Source organism: Ictidomys tridecemlineatus, chromosome 2, assembly GCF_052094955.1.
Source record: "Ictidomys tridecemlineatus isolate mIctTri1 chromosome 2, mIctTri1.hap1, whole genome shotgun sequence".
NCBI classification, from domain to species: Eukaryota; Metazoa; Chordata; class Mammalia; order Rodentia; family Sciuridae; genus Ictidomys; species Ictidomys tridecemlineatus.
Window position 1 is genome coordinate 147,396,727 of NC_135478.1, and position 23,214 is coordinate 147,419,940.

General features: G+C 44.9%; 1 protein-coding gene across 4 annotated transcripts in view; it reads left to right on the top strand.

The window, feature by feature from the left end:
• The window catches only part of Jazf1 (JAZF zinc finger 1), a 327,034-nt gene that overhangs the window by 295,863 nt on the left and 7,957 nt on the right, over nt 1-23,214 (top strand). For all 4 annotated transcript variants that reach the window (XM_078039925.1, XM_078039927.1, XM_078039926.1 and 1 more), the window contains one exon: nt 20,306-20,475. In XM_078039925.1, coding sequence (XP_077896051.1) covers nt 20,306-20,475 — 170 coding nt within the window. The remainder of the gene's footprint in view (nt 1-20,305; nt 20,476-23,214) is intronic.

The window sequence follows — 23,214 nt, forward strand, 5'->3', positions numbered from 1 at the left end:
AGAACAGGGCCTGGAGCCTGGCTTATCAGTGAGGAGGTTATTTCAAAAGTCAGGGGTGAGGACCTTGTAGGAAACAGATTTCAATTTCTTGATGAACATTTCTGCTTGTCAGACGGGAAATGGCTTGACGTGGAAGGCTTTTGGGGGGGCTGTTCTGTGCAGCCCAAATCCCTCCCAGTTGATAGAAACCTGCCCAGTCAGTTGCTCCATATAAGTAAACCTTGTAGACTTTGGAATGTTTATGTTTGGCCCAGAATGGCTCTGGTTTTTTTACACAGCTGTAAAGTGTATTTAACTCCCAAATATAAAGCACTTCTTGACTACTGTTTCATAGCTTCATAAAACCAGGCTCCTCCGTTGCGTAGGTACTTTTTGTTGTCATCCCCTATCTTTTTACGCAAATCTGTTTCCTGATATTGTTATTCCAGCAGAAAAAAAATGCAACCCCATGTAAACGACCTTTTTTTTACAAGCAGCCATAAGAAGAAAGCCCCAAAGACAATAAGGAGCCTCCGCATTTATATTTTTAACCCGGATTACAGATCTAACTAGCAGGGAAGCAAAATCGCTTTAATTATGAATGTTTTTCATTGTGGTTGTGAGTGTAAGTCAGTAACAGATGTTCATTTTCCCTAGCTCAACTGTTTTTAATTCTTTCTCAAACATGGAGAGAGAAATCTTTAAACATTTGCCAAAGTTCAATTAACATCCCCTGGCTGAAGGTGGAAAATGCCCTACTTTGTTTTTTCTCGGCCATATACCTGCTCTGGCTGCCCATGCCATGGAGCACAGGGAGGGATTCCAGCTGGCACAGGTTTTATGACTGCAAAGTTAATTTGCAGAGAAAGCCTTTGGCGGGGAGGGGTCTGTTCACCGTTTTATATATTTATTTACTTTTTTTTAGTTATAAATAAAATTGCACTATAAAACATTGCAGCTTAATTGCAGGAAACCCAATGCATTTTTTTTGTTGTTGTTGTTGTTCTGCAAGTGGTTAATAGCTTGTTTTTTTGTTTATACGGAGTTGTAGAAGTTATGTGTAAGAATATGTTTACAGCCAAGGCTGTGACTTGGTTTATCGTGTTTTTCCTGTGCCGTGTGGAACAGACGGCTGTTCATTATTGAAAGGCCTTGTTCTATGAAGAACGGGGTTTTGGAGGGGAAAGAGTTTATGGAACAATACCCGATGGCTTCCAGAGACTTGGGCGCCCTGTGACCATAAAGCCTCAACAGCACCGTGGGCAACGACGTTGTCATAATTCTCATTAGTGCCTCAGAAGTATTCCAGCTGCATTTGAAGTGAATCCGGAACAGAGCACTTGAGATGGTAGATAGATAGGTAGGTAGATGGAGTGATTCGGTCTGCTAGAGCAGAAGTGCCACCCATTGGAACCACATACTGTTTCGCACTTGTAAACCTATAACCTACCCCCAAAAGACTGAGACCATCGTAGTTTGAATTTGGGGTTTGGCTTTCTAAACTTTGACTTAAAAAAAAAAAAGAAAAACAGTCTACAGAACATTTCTCTTGGACGCTAAAACTCAAAAATTATACCTCTGAGGTAATCTGAAAGGGCCACTTACAGATGCGTACTGGGCAGGTGGCTTGGCCTGGATGACACTGCCCATTCCAGAGATGGTTTTGTGTGCTACCAAGATTTGCTGAGTGTCTTTTCCTTAATCCTCATTTAGGTAACTGGAACATACTTCCTTGATAGTCTCTGACATGTGGATTATTCCAGTAGGAAATCTGTGGATGACATATGACTTGGGGGACTCACAAAGGGTCTTTAGTTTGTCTGGAGGTGAAAAGGAGCATTCTCTTTGCACAGTGCACAGCAAGCCGGAAGGAGGGGAGGAATAGCTGGAGACCAAGCTGGCTGATGGGAGGTTGGCCTCGGGTTGAGGTACAGCGTCACAGACACGAAGGCACAAGGGGCTGTCTCCAAGGTTCACCTGCATGTCTCTGGGCCAGGGCTAATGTGAAAAATGAACCATTTGGATTTAGTGCTGATCACAAATCAAACTAGAACAAATGAAAGGGGAGGATGGAGCCGTATTCAGTCATTCAGCGATGTCAGCACTTAGCATTGGAAATGTTCACCTTCCTTTATTTCCCTCTGGACCTCACTTTTACCTTCACATTATAGTGATAGTTTAAGAGAAGTGTTTCAACCCCATGTTCTTTGTATATTCACGAAGCTGTATCTATGTACACAAATCACAGCTGGGGGATACGAGAACTTGGTCCAAGCTATGTAGGCAACATTGCTAACTTCTCTGCAGTTGTTGAAAGAACTTCTCATTGGAACCCTATTGAGATAAGCTAGTAAGCGGCCTTCCACGTTGAAACAAGCATGGGGACTGGGTGGGTTTGAGCAGCTCATAAGCAGCCCCTTGTGATGTGGCGACCTCTGTTTCCAGGTTCATGAATGCTGATTTTCCCATTTGTTTGACCTCAGCAGCCCCTGGAAGGACATTAGAGGGGCATCGGTGACCTAGTGCCAGATTTCCCTCCCTGCCTGGGCCTTTGCTGAGTGTGTGACTGGAACAGATCACCTCCCAGGCCTCAGTTTAATCCTCTGTAAGAGGAGAGGTTGGCACAGAAGACCTGAGGTCCTTTCCAGCCTCTGGATGTTATCTTCCTGTGATCCTGTGACCCAGCAATGACATGTACCATCAAGCATGGGTATTTGTAAACCCACCAGAACATGTGTACTGATGGTGTTTCTATGATTGCAAGTCAGAAACAAGAAACAGAGCCCAAGCCCTCTTCAAATTTAAAGTTGAGCTGGGTGTGATAGTGCATGCCTGTAATCCTAGTGGCTCAGGAGGCTGAGGCAGAAGGATCTTGAGTCCAACTCCAGCCTCAGCAACTTAATGAGGCCCTAAGCAACTTAGACTGTCTCTAAATAAAACATGAAAAAAAAAAATTAAAACGGGCTGGGGATGTGGCTCAGGAGTTAATCTCACCTGGATTCAATCCCCAGTACCAAAAAAAGAAAACTTGAAATTGATCTGGAAGACAAACATGAAAGGTCACCACGTGACCAGACAAAGGTGGAAGAGCAGGGTCTGGATGCAGGAGGCTTGGGCCAGGGGATGGGGCCGAGCCACGAGGGCACTACCTGTGGGGGTCCCAGAGGACAAAACTGCTGGAGGGATTTTTAAATGTGGCTAGGGAAGTGGGGCCAGATAGTGGAGAATTGAGGAGAATGAGATACTGAAATTCAAAACAAATTCTTCCTTTACTATATATGGAGAGTCAGAGTTTGGTTCGAAGCACCACTTCCTAACCGTAGAAGGGACAAAAGTGGCAGAGCACTGAGATGGTGGCCTCTGTTGCTATTTTTGTCTTTCATGGACAAAGCCTACGTGGTGGTTGGGACGTCTTCCTGGCCAGCCCTCTGCAGCATATGATTCCCGAAAACAAGCCAGAAGCAGCCCTTTGGGTCTTCCGTGGGATTACCACACGAGGAAGTGACCCAGATAGAAGGCCCTGCTCAGGCTTAATAATCTGTCCTGTAAACAAGGAGAGGAAGGGCAGTTGGTGCCATCGGGACCAGCTGTCTGGAGTGGCAGAAGTGTCTGGTCCGTCCTCATTCATTATAATAAAAACTGTCATCCAAACTGGCCAAGAAGACCGTTCAGGCAGCACAGAATTTAAGAACCTGGTGACTTTGGAGTCCTACTTGTGAATATGTCATCCGTCACACTTCCAAGTAAGGCTTTGGGCAGCGTGATGAAGAGGCTTCCCCTGTTTTTATTGTCACTTGCTTGGAGACTGGTGTGGTTTATTAGGCCAAAACTGTTCCTGTTTTTAGCCTTTAATAAATGCCTCATGATGAAGACAGTCTCATTGTTAAAGTGGGGAATCCTCTTGCTTATCACTGCGTGTTGTTCATATGGCATCTTCTGTTTGGCAAGGCATTTGGGGAGCAGTCTGAGAAGTCTGTGACCTGGGGGTGTAGGATTTGACATCTAAAAGTGCACATGCCCAGAGTGACCCTGAAATAAAATGGGATGAGGGTGAAGGAAAGAGCCCTGCCATCTCTAATCTGCAAAAGAAGGGAGGTGTCATGCTCCTGTCAATCCAGCCCTACACTGAGCCCCACCTTCTGCCAACCCACCATGAATGACCTGTACTGCATATTCGCTCCAACATTGCCTTGGCCCATGGCTGTTGTGGTTCTCATCTTGTGGGCTGATTGGGGATTGAAGGAAGTTAAGTCACTAAGAGTGACAAACAGGGTTTAAATGGCAGTTTGAGTAAAGGGTCCTGTGCTCTGATTCAGAGGCAGCTTCACTGCCAGAGTTGGTGCTTGCAGGTCGTAGCATCAGAAATCTAAGAGCTTTTTTTTTTTTTTTTTTCCCCTGTTTTGGAGTGGGGAGATACCAGTGATTGAACTTGGGGACTCTCAACCATCTTTCTTTGGTACCAGGGATTGAACTCAGGGGCACTTGAGTCCTGAGCACATCCCCAGCCCTATTTTGTATTTTATTTAGAGACCGGGTCTCACTGACTTGCTTAGTGCCTTGCCGTTGCTGAGGCTGACTTTGAACTTACTATCCTCCTGCCTCAGCCTCCCAAAGCTGATAAGATCACAGGCATCCCTCAGCCATTTTTGAAATCAGATCCACATGAATAAGGATCTGGCCTTCTGAAGAAGTGACATCATGCCTTTGTCACAGAACATATGCCAGAATGGACTGGGGCAGGGGGGTTGATGGAGCAAGATGGCCAGGTCAGAACTGGGAGCACCACAGCTTGTCCAGGGGTGGATGGCCAGAACCCCCAAGGCTGAAAAAAACAGCACAGATGGACAGATGAATCTGAGCAGGCATCAGGTGGCAAGGCCAGAGCAAGCTCTCAGTGGGGCAAACATGAGCCAGCATTAGCCTAGAGAGAGTGCTGAGGAGGGACCACAGGCACAGACACTTGACCATCAGGGCTGCTGTGAGGACCTGGTAATAACTAGTAGGCTTGAGAGCGGGGACAGCCACATCAGTGACAATGGACAGGGGAAGCTGGTCAGCTCTGGAAGCTCCTGGGGCTCTGTCACTGACCCCAGGTCTAGAAAAAGCCATTGAGCAGTGTCTGTCACCCTGATTGAGCAGACCCCTGTGATTTCTCAAACTAGAGTCAACTAGTCAAAATACTAACAGTGAGTGCTGACTGTGTTTAGGTAGATATAATCCATGGACTCCTCAGACGTGGGAATCACAGCAAGAGAAGAAAGTGGAAGAGAAATTGAGTAGCCCCAGGCCACTGAGCTAGTCATTGATGGAGGCAGTGTTGGAACCAGGCTTTCAAGTCCCATCATGTCCTCTTGTGACCGTGAGTTCCTATTAAAGAAATGGAAATGTCGGGAAAAGCATTGTCAGGGACACTGGCCTCCCAAAGCCTACCATGACACCTGTGCTAAAAGACACTTTGTTTTGTTTTTTAAAAAAAGTGTGCATATGAAGTGAAGAGCCAGGCCCGGGAGGGGCACCTCGCCTGCCTCTTGCGCAGCCCGTGCCATCATGCCTGAGCGTGCAACGTCAGACGCTCCCCAACAACCCCTACCTCCAGTACTGGGGATTGAACCCGGGGATGCCTTACCACTGAGCCACGTCCCCAGCCCTTTCTTCTTTCATTTTGAGATAGGGTCTCACTAAGTTCCTTAGGGCCTCACTAAGTTCCTGAGGCTGGCCTTGAACTTGTGATCCTCTGGCCTGGTCTCTAGGCCTGCACCACTGCGCCTGGCCCAGACTCTATTTTTATAACATGCTTACAACAGTTCCTTCGAGTGGGAAATTTCTTGCTCTTGCAGTTTCTCCCAATTGCTTTTATCAAAAGTTTGTCACACACAAACATTTGACCGGATTAAAACATGGCCCTGGTGACAAGGAAGCCCACCTGGTACGTGCAATATGTAAAAATGACGCTGCTGGGTGCTCTTAGGCCGAGGCCTGTTATGAAGCCAAACAGCCGCCTTCAGCATCAGAAGTGCGCTCATAAAACTCATTTTTCACGCGGCACCGTCTGCAGTTTCCACATGGGACAAAGTGTGAAACTAAGCTTTTATGGGAGATCTCCGAGATTCGCCTGAACTTTCAGTGACTCTCACGACATTATTCCCCAGAGGAGCGACGTGTTTTCTGTTGTGGCACATTTTCGTGCCATGTGCTGTGTCTGGGAAGAGACCCGCCCGTTGCTGTAGACACTGGTTTCTGCTGGCAGTCCTAATTACTCCTCATCTTGATCATCGCCACACTTTCTCAATATCTGTCATCCTCCCCTTCCCGGCCTTCCTTGTGTTTCTCTCTGCATGAAAATGCTCACCCAGACGATGGGCACGTACTCTATAAATACAGCACACTTTGTTTCATAATTGGGAAGAGAAACGCCATACCAATAACTCCATCGCTGCACAGAGAAGACGTAGCTCAGTGAGGGCAGTGCGCGCTCTTATGCAATGTGTTCCCTCTTCCGGCATCAGAGGGGGCTGCTCCCCTCACCTCTGGCACCTCTGACCTCTCAGGCCTCCGTGGTGTGATGATTATCCTGGTGCCCAAGGCCTGTGTTGCGAACCTCAGGTTCCGTGTGTCTCGTTCACCCCCAGGGTCTCCAGGACTGTGAATGAATTAATGAAAATATTTTTGGCACTATCATCCTCAACCAGCATTTTGTTAGTAATCAGAATCTTTGGTCATTGTCTTTTTTTTTTTTTTTGGTTCTAGGAATTGAACCCAGGGTCACTTAACCACTGAGCCACATCCTTAGCCCTTTTTTTTGTGTGTGTGTGTATGTGTGTGTGTGTATTTTATTTAAAGACAGGGTCACGCTAAGTTATTGAGGCTGACTGAACTCTAAACTCATGAGTCTCCTGTCTCAGCCTCACAAACTGCTGGGATTACAGGGGTGCACCACCACGCCCAGCCATCTTTGGTCATTTCTTTCAAGCCCAGATAACTTTTAAATGCTGATTAAAATGATAACATCAACCAGTGCTAATTAGGTATATAACTATGTGCCAGATAGCAATCTGAATACTTTATTCATATGAAATCGCATGGTCTTCACAGTAGCCTCATGGGGTTAATTCTAGTATTCTCATTGTGTAGATGAGGAAGTGGAGCAGAAAGAGGTGGAATAAGTGGTCTGAGGCCACCAGATAGAAGAGAGCTGGAATCCTCACATGGGAAGCCTCTTCCAGGTCCCTGCTATGTGTCACAGCACCATGTGGTCTCCAGATAGTTTGGTTTGATTTTTGCAGTTATGTTGAGTGAAATTCGTAGAATGACAAAGCTGTTGTCTGTGTGTATCTTCTCCAGTTGTGATCCCTGATATCATTATGATAGATCATTTATTATCTACAAATTGGAGTGTCTATTAAATAAGCAAAACTCATAAGTACAAAACGTATGTATTGCACACATGTATCTACATGTGCTGGGGCTTGGAGCATCTGGTGCCGGTAGGCTTTGCCACAGCTTTCCTTCATTCCACAAAGGCAAGTCAGGGGGCCTGCTCAGGTCGGACACTGTGCAGGTGCTGGGGGAATAACTGTAATCCTGTTCCGCCCCTGGGAACAGGGGAGGCTGATGGAGAAGAGGAGTCAGCAAGCTGCCACTGTGCTTGCCCAGACTCTCCTCCTGCAAAGGCTCTGGCTCCTTCCCTGGGCTGGGCAGCTACATCTCTCTGAGTCACATCCAAAGCACTGGCTCCCAGAGGGCCACTCACCCTCAAGGGCATCAGCCCTCCCTCGTCTGGCTGCAAGGGAAGAGAACCCATTCTGCTGGGCAACCTGACGTCAGACTGGGCAAGGGCCCAGGGCAGCCTGCATGACCATTCTTAATTCAGCAGAACGGCTCCGGGTGATGTGTGGCCATGCCTCAGAATAGGTTCACCCACTTAGAACATAAAGTTGGGCTGTGCTTGAGAACAGTCTCAGAGAATGGGACCCACGCTCAAAAGGATTCTGAATCCATCAAGAACTTTCTCCATACATTCTATCTATTGTAGACACCTGTCACTTTCATACCTGTGACTGGCAGTCTGTAGAGTGTGCCCTGCTGAAGCGTCTGAAGTCATATTAGCACCAGCTTGCCTTCCCAGCAGGTCACAGCTCCTGTCAGGAGGGCTGGTGGGCAGCACCCACTGTACCATTGGCTCCCACCTAATCAGTGCTCGCCCTGAATGGCCTCTCTTTCTCTGTTAGCCTGCTTTATATCTTAATATTCAAATATCAGAAAGTTGTCTTGTAGTTTTTTTTTTCCCCCTCTGGATGAAATGATTTTTTAGGAATAAGTTCTATAAACTGAGATGCAGATGGTCAAAATAGCAGTAAGATTTTTTTGTTTTACTGCTTCACATATCCAGAATGAACTTGACATTGAGTCACAGAGCTCACATACACACCCCTGAAACAAAGTTTTATGACCACATCTGTACTCTGATACTTCCTATTGCTTTCTGTGCTTTCATTTTTTAAAACACTAGTCATGCCCACATAACCCTCTCTGGGTCATAGTCTGCAGTTTGAATATATACTGCGCTGCCCTCAGAGTGGAAGAGGGTCCCACAAGTGGCCGGTCATTGCAGGAAACCTTTACATTAAACCCTGTTGAGTCCTTAACAGCAACTGGAAAAGAAAGTTGGGAAAGAAGTTGGTGTCCCAGACAGGGAGACAGACTGTGGGACTCATGACTAGGGCAAGGTATGGGGGAGGATGTCCCCAAGGTCCCTGTTGTCCTGAAGAAGTGTTGTCATTTCTTGCTGCTCAGGTTCCCCCGCCCCCCACTCCCTAAAAATATGGGCAGTTTTAGCTCTGAGATGTGAAACATGGGAACAAAGAACGAGCAGCATTTTCTTGTGCTTCTTGAGCAGCGCTTTCTTCTCGGACCAGGGTGGACAGTTTAGTCAGGCCCATTGGCCAGAGAGCCCCACTAGGGGGCAGTAATGGAACCACACTACACCCAGGGCTTGACCAAACTGCATAGGTGAGAGGCAGGTGCAGAGGGCTGCTTCCGGTTACCCAGGAAGAAAAGGATGAAGAGACATCGTAAAGGGAAAGAGGGGCCCAGATTTTTTTGGTTGTTTCTTTTTTAGCCTTTTTCTTTTTTTTTCTTCCTGAGAATATGGCTATTTAAATACATAAATTCTTATTGCTTTGTGGAATTGCTTTGTATTCTAAATTTCTGAATTTTAGAAGACATTAATTTGAATAGCTTTGGTCTCATGGGTCATGAAGTTAGGGTGACATGTTCCACCTCCCCAATGGAGGATGAAAGAGAGGAGAAAAGTCCCAACCTGCTCTATTAGGTACACCAGGAGGGGGATTCCCAGGGTACACAGGTTTTAGCCAGAGAAGCACAGGTGAGTTTGGTGTGTAGGTGCCCAAGGTAGGCCTTCCTGGGTGGGTGACATCTGAGCTGAGACCACCTGAGATGACTTTTCACAGCTGATGGTGAAGAGCCAGGAGAGGACTGTCCAAGGATGGGGACCACAAATGAAAAGCTCTGCAGGGGAATAAGCGCAGTATTTTTTTTTTTAAATTTTTTTAGTTGTTGATGGACCTTTATTTCATTAATTTGTATGTGGTACTGAGAATCAAACCCAGTGCCTCACGCATGCTAGGCAAGTGCTTTACCACCTAGCCACACCCCGGCCCCAAGCTCAGTATTTTACACACACTTGACCTCTACTTCACAGTGGTAAGAAGAGTATCATCAAAGTGACCCTAGTGTGGTGGAAAAGGAGAAACACAAGTATCACAAAAGGGAGGGAAGAAGAATGACAGGGAAGGGAATGAGCATTTAATTAGCCATTGGCAGAGGAAATACATTTGAATGTTATTTTGGAATTACAACTTAGAGCATCTGTTAGTATTAAACTGAAAATGTCCGCAGTGAGCTCAGGATCCCCAGGAAAAAGAAGCCCTCACAGCCCTGTCCTGCACACAGCTGCCCTGCCCTGTCCTACAGTCCCATGTGAGACCCCACCTCAACACCTAGCTTTTGACCTTGGGCTGTCCCCTACTGAAAGGAAAGAGGCTGACCAGTGCCTAGGGCAGGAGTGATACAGGCAGGGCCTGGAGCTTTGGTCATTGTCAAAGGAGGATGCTTCCAAGATACCCAGGGAACCCCCAGTCGAAGGTGGCAGTTTCCACATACATGTGCTCCTAAAATGACAGGAGGGGAGGGTTAAAAGTTGTAACCCACAAAGACCAAGACCCAGAGGAGAAGCAGCAACAAAAAGCAAGGAACCTGGAAGCAAATGGTCGAGAGGCAACTGTCTTAGCAGGCTGGTGTGAGCACAGAAGCAAGCTGACTTGTGCCACATAATCCAGAAAGCCTCAAGAATTGGAGCAGCATGAGGGTACGTGACATCTTTTGAGCAGTTGAAAATGTTCTAACAAGGATCATGGTAATGGCTGCACTACCTTGAGGGTACAGAAACCAATGACTTGTATGCTTCAGATGGGTAGGTTGTGTAGTTTGTGATGTATCTTAATAAAGCTGATATATACACATATATGCATGTGTATACACACACACACACACAATTAAGAAGTTGGAACAAGAGATGCCTAGGAATGTGGGGTGTAGGTGAGACTGAAATGAGAACTGGTTGTAAGTCTGTGTTGGGTGTAGCTTCCTTCCTCCCAATCCCTGCAAGAACAGGTAGATGTTTCTTTCACCAGCAACAAAACACTGGAGATCAAGTCCCTGGAGAGGCTGAACCACAGATGCCAGGCAGAGCCAGGGCCATGGCGTTTCTGAGAACTGGAATGCCAAGAGAAGAAGACTCCATCCCTAGTGGTAGAATCTCCCCACCTCAGGAGAAAATCTCCCCACCCAGCAGCCCTGGAGAAAATGCTGCGGATGCCACCAGGGGCAGCCCTACCCAGGTCACTCTGGGGACAGTCTCCACTTGGCAGCCCCGCCCAGCCTACAGCCAGTGGGCTCCTTATGCCTCACCCTGGAAAGACAGCAGGCAGATGGGCAAGGAGCCCTAAGGCCTGAGAACAGCTTCCAGATGCACAGCGTCTCAGACCTACAGAAGAGGGCAAAACAGAGATGGGAGAAACGGTGACAGAGCAGGGGACAGGAGAAACACAAGCCTTAACTGAAACTACCTCCTGGGAGGGGAGGGAGGGAACAGAACCAAATGGGAATTGAACCTTGGGAATTGAAATAAAAGCCTCTGTACAAAAGCCAGAGAGGAATGGCTTTAATCTCCCAGAAGGAGGAGACAAGAAAAAAATGTAAGCATAGAAGTATGAAGACTATTAGAGAATTAGTCCAGGAAGTATAAATTTGAATAAAATGAGTTTCCGGAAAGACAGGTAAGAGAGATGAGAGGGAATCATTAACAACAAAATATATATATGAAATTTCCCAGAAATGAAGGGCATAAGCAGCAGGTGAATGGGTCCCCAGCACAGTGTGGAACGAGCAGGGAGGGGACAGTGAGAAGAAGCACATGAGCCTCCCAAGTCATGCACCTAGGGTGGGGCACTCCAGCAGCCCCAGAAGCTGGATTTGGAGCCCAGAGGTTGAGCCAGGAAAAGAGCAGCCCCTGGGAAGTGCCTTCCAGAGGGAGTTCACCTCCTGTGGACCCAAGCAAGACAGACTCTCTGGGCAGGACTCAGCTGCATGGGAGAGGCGGAGAGAACCCCCAGAAGACCCGGAAGGCAATGGTCTGGTTGGATCAATAGTGTGGGTCATGTCAGGAGAGTGTCTTTCAGGAAGAAAGCAAGGGGAGGATTGCTTGATGTGTTTAGGCAGATGGAGAGTTTGCCAGTTCCATTGAGCGTGCACTCAAGGAAGTAGCGTGTATGCTGGGTAGGAACACAGGCTGTGGAGCCAGACAGCAGCCGGAAGAGCTCTGTCACTTTACACAAGTTACTCTACCTCTCTGAGTGGCTATTCAGTGTAAATCTTACTACCCATCTCAAAGGGTTGTTGTGAGGTTTGAATGAACTGATATCCGGTGCTTCAGTCTGTGCCTGATGTACAATGAGCCCCAAATAAGTGTCTGCGGCTAGATGGTGAGGAGGAGGATAAAGATGAGAGATGAAGACACATGGGCCACAGAGTGGCATCAGTGAACTTCAAGAACAATAAAAACACAATCACAGTTCATTACATGGCTCTGTGTCATCAAAATGCAAACACTGAATACTGTGACACCAAATTTTATAATGAAACTCTACTGGAAGCGGGCAAAGCAGGAAGTGGCTTGGGAGGATTGAAATTCTGACCTTGCATTTGAGGACATCAGCGGCCATCCAAAACCAAACATCAAAAACCAGCAGTAGAGGCACATTGTTTAGAAATGGGCGGTAAAGGCCAGATCAAAGACACAGAGGTGCCAGCTGCAGGGAGGGGTGGGTGGGATTCCTCTCCTTCATTACAAGCCTCACAAAAGTGACTTTTTCTGTGTACAAATATAATTGGTTAAAAGAAGGAATTTTATATTAAAAAGACATTCATGAGGAAATGCTGAGAGGACAGAGGAGGTCACCTAAAGTTACCCACCTTGGCCTAGCCGAGGTGATAACTGGTGAGTAGATGGTAATGAACAGCCTCTGTGGAAATCCGTGAATCCAGAATGACATTTGAAATGGGGAAGGTGATAGAAACTGTGCTGAAAAGTAGCTGTAATATAGAAGTGGTGAAAATTTTGCTGCCTAGGTGGCCTCGTACAATGAAAAGTGGATTTCTGATTATTAGACACAGGCATCATCATCTCCATCACCATTAGCAGATAGGGAATTGTGAGTGAGCCCCTGTAGTTCTAGAAAAAAAAAATGAACTGGGGCAAGACTAGGAAAGGGTGGCCAGCAGACATGGAGGAAGAAGACCCAGAGAGCTCCGAGTACTGGCAAGAGTGGGCTGTGGCTGGGCTGAGGGAACACCTGGTCCCAGGGAGACGTGATCTCCAGTGACCCTTATAATTACACTGAAGGTTGCAAAGTGGCGAGAAAGATGTGAGCTTTGAAAGTCCTGTTTATGAAGAAACAGACCTTGACAAAAGTTCCCCAAACGTCCAGCCCAGGAAATAAACATATGCTCCCCTGTAAAGTATTTTGTTCTGTATTCTGACCAAGAGTCAGTGGGTCAGACACCAAGAAATTCCACTTTCTACTGGCCTGAGATCAGCTCCTCTTTTAGGTCTTGCCAGATTCTTGTAACCCCAGGAAGGTCAAACTAAACATAGAAATAATGAAAAAATCAGATCACTAGAACTAACCTGTATAATGGTTTGAGTGTAGGTTTTGTAGTCACTGTGAGCATTTGTTTGATCTGTATGTCTTTAAGATATTTTAAAGCTGAAACTGGATGTGGTGGCACATGCCTGTAATCCCAGTGACTTGGGAGGCTGAGGCAGGGGGATTGAAAGTGGAAGGCCATCCTGGGCAACTTTGTGAGATCCTTGCTCAAGTTGGCTGGGGATGTAGCTCAGTGGTAGATCCCCTGGGTTCCAACCCTAGTATCACCTGAATGAATAAATAAGTTATACACACATACTAAATTTAAAGTTTTTAATCAATACTTACATGTATAAGAGCATTTTATTTTTTAAAGTATGTTTTACTATCTAATAGTATCTGAATATTTAGAAATATTTCTTACATAGATTTATAGGTATAAGCATTTAGCATTAAACCAAATACAAATAGTTCTTTTCTTTTTTGAAAAAAATTAGTTCTTTAAATATTAAAGATCCAGGCAACTGGGAATAAGGCATTGGGTTGCTTTTTGCTATGATAAGTCATTGGAGGCTTTTAAGCAGGCAAGTGAAATAATTTTTTTTTTTTTAAGATTGTGGGGGTGTCAAGAAAGGGGGATGTGTAGTCTTGGGTCCTCTTCCACCTGTAAGCATAGTCCCTCATCATTCATTTGACAGACACATGACCATGGGCTTTTAATGTGCAGACACTGCCCTGGGCAGTATGAGATAATCAAAGATAATAATGAAGGGTCTCTAAGCACCCTAAAAGAAACCGACAGGGTGCAGCAACCACTAGAAAGTGTGAAATCCTAGGGAGATGTTACTTCTGGACTGGAGAACCAGAACCAGTTATAAAGTTAAGGAGAAGATGGGAGATTGACATTCCAGGAATGAACTGAGACCCAGCAACAAGGAAGCGAAGAATTTTCCAGGCATTTCCCAGAGCCAATTAATGTAGTTTTCATCATAATCGTCTGTTGCCAATTCATTTAGACTAGTGTTGCTCAGCTCCAATAAAGTGGGTCAGCACCAATAAAGCTAATTTATATTGATAAATCTATAAGGCAGAATCTGACACCCCGGGAGAGTTTTAATTTGCTGTCACTGCAGTTACCACTTTTGCATTAATATTAATTTTTGTGTTATAGAAAATGTGGCATATTGGGTTTCTGGGAAAGTTTCACTTATTTTTTATCTGTGTGGCACTGTCTTATGACCATGAAGAATGAAAACAGGATTGACTGTCCCCAGAGATAAAGGGCTCAGCAAAGGGGAGGGAGGCAGAGGTTGGAGGAGAGAGGAAGATCTGAAACTGCTCATGGCAAGTGAGAGGGCCAGCAGCAGCCGCGGTGCCTGGCTGGGCTCATGGGCAATGACGTGTGCTTGCTGCCCCAGGTGGGCAGTTATGGCCAGGGTTGTGCGCATGCGTGTGTGTGTGTGTGTGTGTGTGTGTGTGTGTGTGTATACCTGCACACAAGGAGTTCTACATCACATTGGGTTTTTTTAATGTGATTCACAATTTGTTGATGTTTTTGTACCAGAGATTGATCAACAGGTGCTTAACCACTGAGCCACATCCCCAGCCCTTTTTTATTTTTTTATTTTGAAACAGGGTCTTTCTGAGTTGATTAGGGCCTCACTAAGTTACTGAGGCTGGCTTAGAACTTGGGATCCTCCTGTCTCAGCCTCCCAAGCCTCTGGGATTACAGGTGTGCGCCATCATGCCTAGCTACAAAACTGACTTTTTATCTTTTAACAGCCAGAAGTTTCTCATTAGTCCTGTAGAATGAAATAGTCTTATCACAGAATCCTATCTACTAGTTTTTCCAGTTTCCCAAAGTGAATGCTGACATGAACCTTTGGGGCCATATCTGAGTCTCCCTCAGCTGCCATTGTGCCTACTCAAGCCTGTACAATGAGGACGGTGAGACTGGAGAATAAAACTACAATCCACAAAGGATTAGTGGCTGCCAGTTTTTACATGTGACGTGACAGGTTAAATCACATTTCCTTGTAGAAACTTAGTGAATGTCATTTTTTCATTGACTAATCATATCCAAGACTAAGAAAAACCACTCACAGAGCTCTTTGAAAGGCTGGACTGCAGCCTCCCTGCATGGCTGTGTCCCAACTGCCCCTAGGACAGCCTACTGCTTCTGCTTCCCATGTGCTCCTGCACCACAGGCCATGGATGGCTTTGAGTGACTCCACCTGGTGTTCAATTTCTTCTCCCCCTGGCACATCTCCAGGCCTCCTTTGTATGTGGGATCTTCATCCCCCTTGTACAGGGGATGTTCCATTTGAAGATAAAGGAGCACAACTCTGGAACCGCAGTCCTGAGTAGCAGTCTTAGTTGGGCCTTGTTCCAGCCAGGTGATTCCGACACGCCCTTGGCCCTGTGTCCCAGCTCTCCATGCTGTTCAGTCAAGGAGAGAGACTGGTGACCAGGAAGTCACCCTTCCTAGCGTCAAGTTCACAGGTAGCCCCAGACCCAAAATGGCAGCACTTTCTGTTTCCAGAAATGCCTGTGTAAAATAAAATCGGCTCATTCTTAAACAGCTACAATTTTTATTTTAAAAAGAAAACACATACTCACAAATAGGTTTAAGTTTATAGGCAAGTGCCAGAATTTAGGGAGCAGATGGCTTAAAGCAAAAGGAAGACCAACTAAAAAGCAGGCGTTTAGTCTACCATGCCATATACATGTTCCTCAAGTCTTCATATTCTGCCCATTTGTGTGCTAAAGACTAATGGGGTGCCAGGCACAGTGGCACACACCTGGAATGCCTGCAGCTCAGGAGGCTAAGGAAGGGAGCATCTTGAGTTCAAAGCCAGCCTCAGCAACTTTGCAAGGCCCAAAGCAACTCAGCAAGACCCTGTCTCAAAATACAAAAAAGGTCTGGGGATGTGGCTTGGTGGTTGAGTGCCCCTGGGTTCAATACCTGGTACAAAAATAAGTAAATAAATAATAGACTAATGAAGCATATGGGAGAACTAGGGTTAAACCAGACCCTCAAAGCCATGGAGATTTGTAATTGGAGCATCAACAACATAAACAATAATCATCCTATCAAAAATGAACATTGGGCTGAATCCCCACAGTGGTATTTATGTAGCCTCATCTCAACCTGCGTATCCCTGAGCTGACTGTGATGTGCCCCATGTGACCCTGCAGCTGGCCTGGAAGAAGGTGGCCCCAAAGTGAGGTGTAGGAATGTGATATATTAAATCTTTATATTGCTTTTACTAATACACATATTAATATACTTATTTTATTTTCACCACTTTGTATTTGTTTTATATGGCAATATATGAGTACGTACACTTACGGCATTTATACTAAAAATATTCACAGACTCATACTTAGGGTTGTGCTCATGACTTTTTTTATTGACCAGGATATTATAGGGAGACCATTGTTAGGCGAAACAGCCTTGCTCCCTCCTGTATTCCTGAATGGGTGAGGAGTTCCCAGGTAGAATCCAGGGATTGCGGAGAATTTCATCATTCTGGAGTGAGTCTGGAGATAGCAGATGAAGAAGACATTGAAGATGAGTGAGGCTGGGATTTATTTTCCTCTTTTGGAAAATTGGGAAATTAAAGCAAAGTAGAGAGAAAGTTGCTCAGACATTTTTATAACTCAGTATGTGACTTTATCATGAGGTCAGTTCTTTTTAGAGTTCTAAGATGTTTGAAAGGAGACTGAGAACAGGTGGTTTTGGTCTCAAACTTTTCTGCAGGACAGCTGTGGCCTCTAGTGGCAGGTGCTCCAGGAGGGGGCACTGAATGGACACCAGCATGTGAGCACAGGTGACTTAATTAAGAGCCACTGCAGCTTCTCTGTGCCCATGGTAGGCCCTCTGGCTGCTGCAAGGAGAAATGGCTGCTTCAGGCAGTTGGCAATTCTGTTTGATAAAAGGGTGGCAACTGGGTTTTATAGGAAGGCAAATTCAAGGAGACACCCTACATATTCCTCTGGTTTTAAAATGTGGCTATCCTCAAGAAGAGTCAGAACAGTAAATGGCATAATAAAACTGCTCATGTGATATTTTTCTTATTTCTAAATCAAACATTTTCTTAATGCCATGTCTCAGGCATTGTTTGAAGTACTTTTGAAGACAGGAACTCAATAATCTTAAGGGTGGGTACTGTTTTTAGCCCATTTTGCAGATAAGGTGTCTGAAGCTCAGAGAGGTGGTGTCACTTGCTTGTGTTCACACAACTTCAGTGGTAGCAATGGGGTTCCCATGTGCACTCAAGCTCCTGCCTGTGCCTCCAGCCTGGTATCTGTGACCTCACTGAACTGGGATGTGGGGGTATGCTTTGCTCCACCTGCACTGAAAAGTCAAAGCAGTTTTGTCCTTTTTTGTTTTTGTTTTTAATTGGTGCATTACAGTTTTACACAACAGTGGGAATCATTGTTACAAATTCACACCGCATCTTTTTTTTTAATTGGAGCATTGTAATTTTACATAATAGTGGAAATTGTTGTTACAAATTCACAGTGTATTTTGTCTTGTATAGGGACTCCCAACCCTTTCAGAACTATTATTTTAATTTAGATTCAAAAGACACTTTTCTGAAAATATTATTCTATATGTATTACAAAAATGATTTTCTTTTATTGTCCTCCATTTGCTGAGCACTGTGAGGCTCTATAGACATGAATTCTAATCTTTAAATCTGCCAGGAAGATATCTGCATCCATTTCATTGACGAGAAAGTAGAAGCCCAGCAGGCTGTCCCTTGGCTGATGAAAGCCAACACAGGAACCCAGGTCTGCAGCTGCTCTTCTTTGTTCTGAAACTATAAACGGGTCCATCTTGAGCGCCATGTAAGGGCATCGATTAGTTTCACCCAGTACCCTGAGATCCCTTTGGTGTGCCAGTGACTAGGGGCATGTGTCCTGGTTTGCTGGAGACACTGTGGATTTATGCCTGCTGTCACAGCACTACTGTTGGCTCTCAAAGACCCAGCTTGGACCGTTAGTCATGTGGCCCCTGCTGCCCAGCTCAGGGCTGTACACCATGTGGTTTCCAGGCGACTGTGTACACAGCAGCAAGCCTCAGGGGCTGGTCCCTTTTGATCCAGTAAAGTTTTGAAGTTTTATCTTCTGCTGGGCTTCATTAAGCCCTCAGTTGGTCTGAGGTTCCCCACTCGCCCCCCCACTTGTAAATGTTGCGTGGTTCTTGGTATTCAGGTTAACAAATTAGCCCAATTAGATGGGTAAATTAGTCCTTCTAACTTTCTGAAGTCCCGCTGGAAGAGCTTTGGGAAATAGCATTTATAGTTTTCTAACAAGCAATTTAAGGACACCAGCATGTGGCATTTGTTTAAGAGTAAAGTGTCTTAAACAAAACCGTACTCAGAAACAGATTTTAGCATTTGCTCTCCAACGGACAGGGCAGGCTGCAACAGGGTGGTACCCTTGTGTTATTTGACATGAGCATTTCCAAGCTGGCTAATTTGGGGAGCCTACATTCAAATACAGCAGGGTCTGACCCACATTTAATTCTAAAGCCTCATTTTTGCCAAAATTTTGGTGGGGGAATTGTTTTTGTGCCCCCTGAGATTTCTAGCAGTCTTCAGAAACAGTCTCAATTCTACCTGAGTGTAGAGGGTGAATAACCAGCAACTCGCAGGAAGTTGAGAGTGATCCCCTCAGAGAAGGCTCAACAGTTTCTGGTGTTAGGGGACAAGAAGCAACATGGGAAAAAGTGACATCCCTTAAAAGCTTGTTGAGAATTCATAAACATTTTAACCTCATGGGGGCTCAGTTTCCTTTGTGTATATAATAGTGACGGTAATCCCTACCTCATAGGGTTACTGGAAGATTAAATGAGATAATGCATATAATGTGCCTGAAACATAATAGGCACTCAATAAATTTAAGGTTCCTTTCCTTCCTTCCTGAATCCTTTCAATTTTTAGCCTCGGATGTCGGCATCCCTTTTCCTGGCTCAACTGCTCTTCAAACAATCTTATTAATGCCTATTAAAATGAAACCCAATAAAAGTGCCAATATTTGGTGTTGAAATAATTGATGTAGCAGAGTGAGCCTGTGAAGCATCCAAGCAGGCCCCTGGTGCAATTTAGCCTCACACCTGGGGGATGAATTTCACAACTGTAATTGCTACCATATAATTCTTATTAATGTTGTGCTATAATTCCTATTTATTCCACAGGGCTTGTAAATGCATTAGGACTTGTCAACATATTATTTTACACTGTTTATGATCTGTAGAATTATGTCCTTCAGGGTTGTATTGTGCAAAAGCACAAAATAAATTGTGTCAGGCCTCATTTAAAAAGAGAAAAAAGTGATGGCTTGTCAAGGTAGTTCTCCACCCCTGCTCTCCTGGATAGGAATCGTGAAAGTAGATTCTTATTCAATTCTTAGCAGAGCCTTTACCTTTTGGAGTATGAGTATTCTCTTCCTGTGTGAGCCATATAACTAACTGTGTTGGGACAACCCTGCCAGGAAGTGTGTGTAGTCGAAAGGTAGATAAGTGTATAGGGAATTGTCCATCTTCCAGAAGCCAGACCTGCATACCCTTCTTACATCTTAACCTCAGAGCTTCTGATATTTCTACCCACCTTGTTGTAACCCTCTTTCAGTGCCAAAAGTGCTCTTCATCTTCCCGGCTCAAATCTATAAAGCAAAGTTCTGAAATTTATTTCCATTGAAGTGCAAGTACCTTAAAAGTACAAAATGCAACCCTCTCCCACAGCTGTTTGCATTTACTAGGCTACTAAATCATAAAACTAAAGGGACATCAGGCGCTATGTTGCAAGTGTGTTGAAAGGAATCTGCCATAGTTGGTTATTTCTGTTCTGGGCCCTCCTGGTGCCTTTGCAGCCACAGGTTGGCCTGCCATAGAATAAAGTTCTTGCTCAGCCTGTTCCTAGCTTTAACCTTTTATCCTCACAGGACTGTATCGGGGAATAACTGCTGTCCCTCCGGGCCTACAGTCACAGCTGCCTTGCCCTGCCAGTCTTCCTGGCCCAGGAAGCTGGGGCCAACCTGTGGTGAGGGACCATTCCTGACAGCCCTTGCTCTTTTCTTTGCTCCTGCAGGCAGTGAGTACGACGAGGAGGAGGTAGACTATGAGGAATCTGACAGCGATGAGTCCTGGACCACAGAGAGCGCCATCAGCTCAGAAGCCATCCTCAGTTCCATGTGCATGAATGGAGGGGAAGAGAAGCCTTTTGCCTGCCCGGTTCCTGGATGTAAAAAGAGATACAAGGTAAAGGAGGTGCAGCTTCACCTGGCATAACAGCGTGGAAACACACAGCCGCCTTTTTTATCCTGTGCGTTGCTGGGCAGATGGCCACAATACATGTGCACACAAGGCTGCCCTCTGGTGAATGCTTGGCAGGGGCTCAGGATCTTTGGTGGGGTATTTTTCCCCTTTCATTAACCTATCTGGAAACTAGAGGTCAAAGAGATCTTCTGTAAGATGATCATGCCTATAAGTCTCCAAATTCATATGTCATCTTGGGGCCTAACAGTATCAAATGTGGAAGCTGAGGACAGCTCAGTGGTTGAGCCTGACCCTGGGTTCCATCCCCAGCACAGAAAAGAAAAAAAAAAAATAGCAAGTGTATCCATCTATTCATTTGCCAAACACCTTCCCCAATAGATGGCTCTCTGGGTGGCTCACAAAAGGCCACTTTGAAGTCATAAAAGCCCCAGAAGGCTCACAGACCTTTTGGAAAAGGTGGCAGGGTATTCACCTTCCAGCTGAGGCCATTCTTGCTGCCTTCCATTTTAAATGGTATGAAAGGGGATGGGGAGAAAAAAGTGCTTTTTTTTTTTTCCCCTCACCAAACCACCCACTTCACCATGAGCCTCCACCTTTCCACCTGTCTCTCTGCAGGTCTGACTCTGGGTGTCATGGGCAGCCAGAGGTGCTAACTTTTCTATTAAGAAAAGTCAGAGGGACAAAGCAGTATTCAAAAAAGAAATGTGTAGCATTAAAGTGTGAGTCCAGAGAGCATTTAGCTAAACAAAACTGCAAACTTTCCTACAAGGTGTATTTTAAAATACAACCATGAAATAGAAATATAAAAATCAGAAACATACCTGGTGTACTTAATGAAATGCTAATTTACCTATGGCTCAGCAGATTAAAAAAAAAGACTTGAAAGACAGAAGCACTTCTTACATTAAATGTTTCTGAACACTTAAAAAATAAAATCCATTTCAGTACTTTTTATCCCAGCTACTGATAGCAAAGCATAAGCACAAATGCATCACATACCTAGGTTGTCTGAAATTTTGCCTGATCCAGGTACTGTTAGAATTTTATCAAGCAAAGTCAAGATGCTCTTTGTTTAAACTAAAATGCAAACCCCAGGATGAAGATGTGAGAACCCTACCACTGATTCCTTGAGAGATGCTGCCTTCAGGTCAGCGTGTCTCAAAACATGTGTACATCTTCTATGCCAGGAGGCATGAATTGTATCCTGCCTACCCTGGATGCCTACTGTCTCCATGTCAGCTATTCTTCCTCACTTGCCATCTTCCTTGCTCAAGTGCCTTAACGTTGTTGAAGCAATGTCTCATGTTAAAAGAAGGTGAAGTAATAAATTGTGGTGAAACTGACCAAAAAAAAAAAAAAAAAAGTACTTATAAACTCCCCTCTTTATTCTGTCCAGCAGAGTGAGTCATTCTCTCCCAGCTCTAGCATCATTTTCCTTTTCTTGTTCACATGCTTTCCCCCCAGTCATTTCTATTTTCTTTGTCATTATCTTTTGTTTTTATTCTTTTGGGTTTCTAGCAGCTTACTCCTTCAGTTGCCTGGGTTAGTGAGGACTAGAATTTTCAAAGCCAAAAGAAAATTTAGTGAACCTCAGCCTGCAAAGGCTGCCATTAACTGACAGATGACACGGGTGGCAATAGTTTTCCTGATTCCCTGAGGGAAGTGTTTCCTTTTCTGAGTCAGAATGCAGGGTAAGAATACTTACGTGGAGAACTAACACGTAACTAGTACTCCTAACTATATGCTTAAGATAAGCATTGTTGTAATCCCTAAAAACTTCAGTTCGGCTCTGGGAGTTATTGGCTGTGGGGCAGTGCTGTTCTCGAATCAGGTATTAATTATTTCATCTTGTGTGTTGCCTGACTATTGGTTTTGGTATTGTTGAGGGGTGGGTGGTAGTGAGCTAATATATGATGAAGTCAGGCAGAATGCAGAAGTGCTGCCTTTTTTTTTAATTCCTGAGGCAAGTCACACTTTTTAAATTCCTTGTCCCTTGCTTGCCCAGAGTCTCTTACTAGTTTAGTCTCTTGGATACTGACTCAGGACCAGCTCTTCTCATGTCATTGGCATTTACACAGTTGAGAGACAATGAGTATCTAACTTCCCAAATCTCAGGGTGGGTGGGAAGTAGGAGAGGGAGCGCAAAAGGGCCAAATCTCTGCATTTTCCCCCAGGTTACTTCCTATGCCTAGTTTATTTTGTAGTAGAAGAAAAATACCTTTTTTCCTCAACCCTAAGTTCTTAGTTGTAACAGATCGCTGTAACAAGGCAGGCTAGCGAGAAAAGCAAACGGGAGTTTATTCATGGGAAATACCCAGGGGATGAGTGAGTACTTTTTAAAAAGATAACTCAGGTATTATCTTCAACAAAGAAGAGTGAAGTTTTAGAGAAGAGACAAGTCTTTGTGGAAACTTATGGAAAGGCAAAGAAATGGTCAATAAGAGCTAGTTAATAAAGCTTGTTAGGATAGATGCCGCAGGTGCTATCTCCAGGCCTAGAAGTCCAGGCTTTGTCTACAGTGGTTGACATTTGTTCCCCTTAGAAGAGAGGGAAGGTAGAATATTTTTTTGTTGTTGTTTTTGTTTTTGTTAAAGTATATCCTGTTTGGGGTAGAGGAACAGCAGGGTGCTTTCCTGTACCATCTGTATAATATCCTTCAGCTCAATAGTCCTTACTGGATGAGGCATGTTTGGGGTGACACTTTGTGGTCTCCCACAGCTT